Source organism: Engystomops pustulosus, chromosome 5 (assembly GCF_040894005.1).
Source record: "Engystomops pustulosus chromosome 5, aEngPut4.maternal, whole genome shotgun sequence".
Classification (NCBI taxonomy): Eukaryota; Metazoa; Chordata; class Amphibia; order Anura; family Leptodactylidae; genus Engystomops; species Engystomops pustulosus.
In genome coordinates this window covers 16,534,126-16,543,385 of record NC_092415.1, presented here as the reverse complement: position 1 = coordinate 16,543,385, position 9,260 = coordinate 16,534,126, and the positions used below count along the sequence as shown (strand labels likewise).

General features: G+C 44.5%; 1 protein-coding gene across 2 annotated transcripts; it reads left to right on the top strand.

Annotated features, from left to right (window-relative positions):
* Positions 1-409: 409 nt before the first annotated feature.
* Positions 410-7,890, top strand: LOC140132454 (uncharacterized). Of its 2 annotated transcripts, none has more exons than XM_072151241.1 (5): positions 410-542; positions 3,070-3,202; positions 4,727-4,973; positions 5,380-5,413; positions 6,974-7,890. In XM_072151241.1, the coding sequence occupies exons 1-5, from the start codon at positions 437-439 to the stop codon at positions 7,228-7,230; spliced, it is 777 nt and encodes a 258-aa protein (XP_072007342.1). In that variant the 5' UTR covers positions 410-436; the 3' UTR covers positions 7,231-7,890. The 2 variants fall into 2 exon arrangements, with proteins under 2 accessions (XP_072007342.1, XP_072007341.1); XM_072151240.1 differs by having other exon boundaries at positions 414-542; positions 5,380-5,470; positions 6,974-7,885.
* Positions 7,891-9,260: the final 1,370 nt, after the last annotated feature.

Sequence of the window (9,260 nt, the reverse complement as noted above, 5' to 3'; positions counted from 1 at the left end):
GGAAAGCTGGGTGACCACTATTACCGTTATCTGGCAGTCTGAAAATGTTGCGCATGCGTGCTGATACCCGGCTACATGCACGCTCAGCCTGTATTAAAATAAATATATTATTAGGTGACGTTAGCCTGAGTGCCGCCGGCTCATTAGCATGTTTTATAAAACTCTTTTTTAGGGAAATCACATAAAAACACGGAAAGAAATTCACTTGATGTGTAAGTACATTATCGGCGTCTACCATAAGTATTTCTGATAGTAGATGTTCTTTAACGTTGTGAAATTGGGAATTCTTGAATGCTCCTTGCTGATAAAGTTTTCATTGATTTGAACTGCCCACTTTCAGCCCAGACTACAGCTGGTCAATGAGTAACATCTGTTTGGACTACACTTCCCACGAATCCCTGCGCCTCAGTGAGGTTCTAATACTCACCAGGGAATCATGGGAGATGTAGTCTCTACTCTGTGTCAACACTGGAGTCTCCACGGCCCCGCCCACTGCACAGTTACAATGTATCCAGACACTTCCCCTGTGTTTCCAGGCAGAGGTAGGTGGTCATTGGAGTGGGGGGTAGGTCATGGCTGCAGAGGTCACATATCAGGTACAAACAAATGCAGTAACTTCTCACTGCCCTTATGTAAAGGACTACACATCCCAGCATGCTCTGTCTGCAGCTGGAAGGACATATGATGGGAGTTGTTGATACACAAGATGTTGGGTAGATGGGTGAAAGTGGACCCTGCATGTTTCAGCAACTATCCTGTATGATACTATACTGTATATGGGTGCGTTGTGATCACGTTATGTGGATGCTGTGTGATCACGTTATGTGTGATCTGTGTGATCACGTTATGTGTGATCTGTGTGATCACGTTATGTGTGATCTGTGTGATCACGTTATGTGTGATCTGTGTGATCACGTTATGTGTGATCTGTGTGATCACGTTATGTGTGATCTGTGTGATCACGTTATGTGTGATCTGTGTGATCACGTTATGTGTGATCTGTGTGATCACGTTATGTGTGATCTGTGTGATCACGTTATGTGTGATCTGTGTGATCACGTTATGTGTGATCTGTGTGATCACGTTATGTGTGATCACGTTATGTGTGATCACGTTATGTGTGATCTGTGTGATCAAGTTATGTGGGTGCTGTGTGATCAAGTTATGTGGGTGCTGTGTGATCAAGTTATGTGGGTGCTGTGTGATCATGTTATGTGGGTGCTGTGTGATGAATTTACGTGTGATCTGTGTGATCATGTTATGTGGGTGCTGTGTGATCACGTTATGTGGGTGCTGTGTGATCACGTTATGCGGGTGCTGCGCGGTCAGGTCATGCGGGTGGTGCGCGGTCAGGTCATGCGGGTGGTGCGCGTTCACGTCATGCGGGTGCTGCGCGTTCACGTCATGCGGGTGCTGCGCGTTCACGTCATGCGGGTGCTGCGCGTTCACGTCATGCGGGTGCTGCGCGTTCACGTCATGCGGGTGCTGCGCGTTCACGTCATGCGGGTGCTGCGCGTTCACGTCATGCGGGTGCTGCGCGGTCACGTCATGCGGGTGCTGCGCGGTCACGTCATGCGGGTGCTGCGCGGTCACGTCATGCGGGTGCTGCGCGGTCACGTCATGCGGGTGCTGCGCGGTCACGTCATGCGGGTGCTGCGCGGTCACGTCATGCGCGTGCTGTTATATTGGGGTCTCTGATACATTATATGGGTCCTGTTATATTGGGGTCTCTGATACATTATATGGGTCCTGTTATATTGAGGTGTCTGATACATTATATGGGTGCTGTTATATTGAGGTGTCTGATACATTATATGGGTGCTGTTATATTGAGGTCTCTGATACATTATATGGGTGCTGTTATATTGAGGTGTCTGATACATTATATGGGTCCTGTTATATTGAGGTGTCTGATACATTATATGGGTCCTGTTATATTGAGGTCTCTGATACATTATATGGGTCCTGTTATATTGAGGTCTCTGATACATTATATGGGTGCTGTTATATTGAGGTCTCTGATACATTATTTGGGTCCTGTTATATTGGGGTCTCTGATACATTATATGGGTCCTGTTATATTGAGGTGTCTGATACATTATATGGGTCCTGTTATATTGAGGTCTCTGATACATTATATGGGTCCTGTTATATTGAGGTCTCTGATACATTATATGGGTGCTGTTATATTGAGGTGTCTGATACATTATATGGGTCCTGTTATATTGAGGTGTCTGATACATTATATGGGTGCTGTTATATTGAGGTCTCTGATACATTATATGGGTCCTGTTATATTGAGGTCTCTGATACATTATATGGGTGCTGTTATATTGAGGTCTCTGATACATTATTTGGGTCCTGTTATATTGGGGTCTCTGATACATTATATGGGTCCTGTTATATTGAGGTGTCTGATACATTATATGGGTCCTGTTATATTGAGGTGTCTGATACATTATATGGGTCCTGTTATATTGAGGTCTCTGATACATTATATGGGTCCTGTTATATTGAGGTCTCTGATACATTATATGGGTGCTGTTATATTGAGGTGTCTGATACATTATATGGGTCCTGTTATATTGAGGTGTCTGATACATTATATGGGTCCTGTTATATTGAGGTGTCTGATACATTATATGGGTGCTGTTATATTGAGGTCTCTGATACATTATATGGGTGCTGTTATATTGAGGTGTCTGATACATTATATGGGTGCTGTTATATTGAGGTCTCTGATACATTATATGGGTGCTGTTATATTGAGGTGTCTGATACATTATATGGGTCCTGTTATATTGAGGTGTCTGATACATTATATGGGTGCTGTTATATTGAGGTCTCTGATACATTATATGGGTCCTGTTATATTGAGGTGTCTGATACATTATATGGGTGCTGCTATCATACAAACCACATAACTCCGCACTATAGAAAGTTCTGGAGGAAATGCTCTCATCATATGTAGTATTATACATCACCACTTGTTAGATCTGATTCCTGTACTGCGCCATCCTATATGTTGTTGATACAACCTCCGCATAGACTCCTATATGTTTTATTCAGGAATGTCAAAGAAAGAACAAAGGTCTCATCCTCATCGGACATCGATCGAGCAACTACTGAAATGTTACGGACCAGATCATTCCAGAAAACTCTGGAAGAGCGAAACTAAAGGCGCGATAAGTCACACGTCCAGGTGAGGGGGGGCTCTGTGTACACAGCTGAGAGCCCCCTGCCCTGTGCCATGCATGACCCATATTATCAAGGGGGCCGGGACAACCAATCAGGTCACAGCTTTTGGGTTTCAGAGCCTTATCGAAAGATAAAAGACACATCCTGATTGGTTGTTTTGGGCAACTGCTCCAATATACTTTCTGGTGTAGATAAATCCCTTACTATGTGAAGAGAATTGCTTGAATAGCAGCTCCCTAACTGATTCTGATAGCTTATTCATGTGTGGTGTGTAGGCTGGGGTGGGGGGTATTTTGGTGACATCTTATTTTAATATCCCAAAGAGAAGTCTGCCAGACAAAAATATACAGTATTGGGGGTTTCAGAGGGTCATGTGATCCGCTTCAGCCAATGACTCCCTAGACCAGTGATGGCGAACCGAGTGCCCAAACTACAACCAAAATCCACTTATTTACCATGAAGTGCCAACATGCCATTTCAAGCACTAACTTATTGCTACTTGTTCTTCAACATCATTCAATTGTATTGGATCTCCTAAGGCCACCAATAGAGTTGAAAGAAGGTTGGCAGATAAGTACAGACATCATTGAAGCTTCTCTCCAGGAAGAATGGTGGGTCCAGCAGGGGGACCTCCAAAGACAATGCAGTTCTGGCAACACCTTCTCACTTTTCCTGCCGTTTCAAACAGCCAATGAATTGTCGCTTTAAAATAGCGCTGCTTGCAGCATCCCTTAAGTTGCTTGGGACTGCAGGAAGATTTGGTGGATTTTGTCCTGTTTGGTGAAATTGGGGCGATGGCCTGAGTGCCCACAGAAAGGGCTCTGAGTGCCACCTCTGGCACCCGTGCCATACGTTCGCCATCACTGCCCTAGACCATGTTTTCCAGGAGACTTTGCTTCTTTTGGTGTCCCCTAGTTCCAGGAGGTCTGTCATTAGTTATCTCAGGTCTTGTGACCCACAGGACTTTGGGCCAGACACAGACCCAAAAACACAGGAAACTGTAGCCAGAGCGGGGTTAGTATGCATTTAGTTTTTTTAACCTGGACGTCCCTATAATTCAGAGAGCTAAGGCCACAGCAGTGTGAGGACACCCCCTAGTGCACACTGAGAAACTACAATCCTGGAATAGAAATCCATATTTCACAGTCCTGCTGCTACTAACAGCACACACAAAGGTCTGATTACACTTATCTTTTGCAACACTGGCTGCAGGGAGCACAGAACACAGCAGTGTAAGGACACATCCCCAGTGCAAGTGGAGAAGCTACAATCCTAGAATATACTGTAGATCTATATATCAACTAACAACCTTCACAAAGATAAGATTACATATCTCTCCAGGGACAATATAGAATAGTTGCATCAGTACAGCATGGTCACACCTGCTGACACATTCCCTTTAAAACAGCCATCAATGGAAACAGTCAGCAGCACAAGGTGACAGGTGACGTTACACAGCTGTTGCAGGACTTGTAGTGATGAGCTTACACATAGACACCATTATGTAATGACCTGTCCTGTCTTCTAGTGACTCCGGCACTCTCAGCCATTTGTCTGCGTCACGGCATTTAGAACAACGCCTCCGACCCCAGACCTGTGCCGCCTGCAAGGTCGGGACCTCCTCAAGACTTCCTAACACCCTACCCAAAGCTGCTAAGATGCAACCATTACACCGGACGCACCACCTCCCCTACTACTCTGTGACAACCAACAACAAGAGGCCCAACGCAAAACACAAAACCAGGACTGGGGGCCAGGTCACTGTCCTGCTGCAGGTAAGTTCAGCCAAATCGGAAACACACAGATCCTGTATTATATGTTCAGATGGTGTCTATCAATTGACCCATACTGTCAAGGAGTATAGTCCCTCCCCCTAAGGACCTGGTCCCTCCCCCGAGGACCAGGAAGTGACAGTGGAGATGTATACAGAGTCTTGTCTGTGTATAAAGTTTGTGTAAAGTATACAGAGTTATACTCTGACTCAAGCTATTAAAACGATGACTCTGTCCCAATCTACACAGCAAAGCTGTAACAGTGATCTGCACAGAACATGGGCGGGACTGCAAAAGATATCTATGAAATGTATCACATCTATTTATTCAAATGTTATCAAAATATTGTCTTTTTTTGATTATTTATTCTCTTTCGTGGTGGAAATTAACAAAATGTTTCTCCTTTCAGCGTCCTCGTTGCAAAGATTTGTTACCATGTAACGGTAAGCGGTCTAGCAGCGGTCAGGGCCATTCATCGTCTAGTAGCTCCATGTTGTCAGGTACGATGTTTTTGTTTTGTTTTTTTTGATACCTTCTACCTGACCACAGATTGAGATTCCTACGAGGATTGTTATTCTATATGTTCTATACTCTGAGCGCATCCATGTTTGATACAGAGCATTGATTTCAATGGGAGAGCAACATGTGAAGAGCCCTAAGTGCAGCCGTCTACTGGTGATGATCAGGAATGGGCTTTCCTATGAAATTATTTTCCCAATCATTGTCCCGCTAGTGAACCTATGGAAAAGGGACCCTTAGAGTGCTGCATGATATCTCCCACCCTGCCCAACATAAAAGGAAACCTACCATTTGATTTTATGCATGAGAAAGCAAACATACTTTGAGAATGCTGTAGCTACACTGCTGCAGGCACATAACTTGTTTAATCCCTAAGCTGAGTGGTTTTGCTGAAAAAACAATTAGAGCATTCAGAACATTGGGAAAGCTGGGTGCCTACATAAACACATTACACACAGAGCTTCCTGAACTATCCAGACAGGACTAATTAACCTGAGCTGGATCACTCATTCACAGCAGCTGGGGGATGGTGTAGCAATTGATTACTTCTGCCTGTCAGGCCCAACACAGTGATGACATCATTCTGCATCAGTGTAGCTACAGCATTCTCAAGGTATGTTTGGTTCATACTGCATCAAATCAAATGGTAGATTTTCTTTAAAGGGATCCTAATTCCCGCACAAGTATAAACAGCATTGTGTAGGGCACTTTATAAGGTTTCCAGACATACATTTACTGTGTCCTGGTGACCTGACGTTCTCGAAAAAAAAAATTGTTTATATCTTTATGCAAATTAGCTGCTTCGTGCACCAGGGGCGGGGCCATGTCAGCCGGCTGGTGCACCCGTTTCCTTCCATTTGTGCAGCATTTTTAGTAGTGATGTCAGTCATTGTGTAAAGAGGGGGTGTAACATCATGATGGACAGCAGAACAAAAAAACGCAGACATTTCCTCCACCCATGGTGCAATGAGAAGGTAATTTGCATGAATGAATAAACAGAATTTTCTCAAAGTGATGATTTGCTCGGAAAAACCAAAAAGTGTAAAAAAATTAGTTTAAAAGATATGAGGTGCCCTATATAATTTACTTTGAGTGTGAGCAAGGAGGTGGTAGAACCACTATAAAAGGGAATCTGTCATCAGCTCTGACCATATGTATAGGTCATGGAAGCATTGTACCTTTGTGTGTGTAGTAAGTAACAGCAGGACTGTAAAAAGTGAACTTTAAATCTACATTTGTGGCTCCTGCAGGTTTCTGAGCCTGAAGAGCTTTCTGTTCCGTGCAGTGAACAGTTCCACAGCCCCTCCCCTCTTCTATGAGTATCCAACCGAATTCCTGATACAGCTCCTGCTCGTAGAGGGGAGGGGCTGTGGAGCAGCACAGTGTAGAGAGCAGAAAGCTCTTCAGGCTGATGGACTGAAAATGTTGACTCTTAACTATTTCCTGGAAATCTAGCAGTCTGTCTGTCTTGTTTTTGTCCCTAGAAGAGAAGGTGACCTCCTCCTCGCCGTTTCTCCCCGCACTACCCCAGTCCGGATTCCTATCAGCGCCCTCTGGTGGTGGGCTTGACCGCACGTATCATCCTGACCCGGAACTAAGACAATGGATCGTAGAGTTCGGAGGTGACGAGGAGGCCGCCTTCATGGCGCGAGGACTGCAGAAGCTACAGCTGGCGTACGAGGCGGGCAAAGCGGAAATGCACCCATCAGCGCGGCGGAAACCCGCTACCAACAAGTGTTAAAGCCAATGGCTTATCTTCTGTTGGGTTTTAGGGGCTTTTTAAAGGGACAATTTCTTTTTACTTCATATATTTTATTAAAAAAATAAAATATTTTTAATAAACAATTTAAAAAATGACAACTAAGACGCACACGAGACAGGCTCCTCCTTGCTCATGTTGTACCTCGGGGGCGGGGTCAGCAGAGTCATCCCACTGTCATTGGAGGACAGGAGTAAAGGAGAGGAAACCCCTCAATATGATGGATCAGCAGTGACAGCCCATGGAGTACCAAAGTCACATCCATCAGTCACGTGGGTCACATTCAAGAGGGCAGAACTGAGCTGCGATACCCAGCACTGCCACTATATGACGTATGGCAGTATTCTTGGTGATACAGATCACATATCTGAAGGATATTTCATCAATATCTAATACCTGGACATTCCCTTTAATTGACCTCATGCAGGTTTGCTCTAGAAGGGACTGATCCTCCAGGCTGATGAAGCTGCACGTCTTCCCCCGCTCCTCCGCGTCCCCTCCTAGACGGTGCCCCCCCCCCTATTTATATCACTTTTTCCACCGTCTGACTCGCCTCTTATCGGCCGCTCGTGTTTTATGGTGTCAGTGATGTTACTGCTGATTTAATTATATCCCCGTTGTGTCATGTCTGCCCGTCCTCAATAAAGTCATCTCAGCCGCCGCTCATCACACGTCGCGAGCTCTCCTCTAATTACTCCCTCGTGTACCGCTTCCTCAATACTGCACCGCACTTTATATTTATATGGGGGGAGGGAGGGGGGTGTCATATTGGGGATCTCACGTCATAGTTGCTTTTTTGGATATAAAATATTCAAAGAGAAAAAGAGGTGTGCCAATAGACAAAATTATGTAAAAAAGTGATAAATCTTTATTTCAACAATAGAAAAACTCCATCAAGGAATGAAGGACAAGTTAAAAACAATTAAAAAACATACATGAGTCAAAATGTTTGGCACAACCAGGTAAGGTTCACCAAACAAACACCTCCTCCATACAGTGGAACCTGGCCCCTAGTATGATACAATTACAATAGAAGGATGAATAAGGCCCAAGCTGTCTAATGACCCTGAACAGATGAAGATAAATCTGCCATAACAATCATAGTGCGGCTATAGGATAAATGGGTAAGTATACATTGCGAGTCAGTGGTCAGCAGGCAGGCATCAGTACAATAAGTCAACAGGGCGGCTTAGCAGTAGTGGAGGACTCCCCACGCGTTCCGTCTCCCAAGTGGAGACTTCCTCAGGGGTGTACTGCTTCCTCAATACTGCACCGCACTTTATATTTATATGGGGGGAGGGAGGGGGGTGTCATATAGGGGATCTCACGTCATAGTTGCTTTTTTGGATACTTATCGATAAAGAGAGATTAATGAGATTAAAAAAAAAAAAGATTTTTTTTACCAAATTAGCGCCACTTTTGTCTACAGGCTGTGCCTGGTATTGCAGCTGAAGTTAATGCAATACAAGGTACCACTCACGGTGCTGTTTTACAGAAAAACCTCTTTGTCTACACTCACCTGCTTCATAGCCCCTCACCTCTGAGTGCCGGGTGTAGTATTCAATCAGAATCCTGCTACAGATTTTACTCGGAGAAGATAGGAAAATCTGTGGAGCAGTTATATGCAGAGAGCTAAGAGCACAGCAGTGTGAGGACATAAACTTGAAGATATAACAGTCCAAAAATATACACCCATAGTTCACAATCCTGCTTCTACAAATGACATACACAACGGTAGGATTACACTCTCTCCAGGGACATTATTATAATTTATTTATTTATATAGCGCACACAGATTATGTAGCGCTATATGGGGCTCACAATCTAATCATCCTACCAGTATGTTTTGGAGTGTGGGAGGAAACCAGAGGAAACCCACACAAACACAGAGAGATCATACAAACTCTTTGCAGATGTTGACCTGGATGGGACTTGAACCCAGGACCCCAGCACTGCAAGGCTGTAGTGCTAACCGCTGCGCCACCCTGCAACCCTACCTAACACTGTCTGAT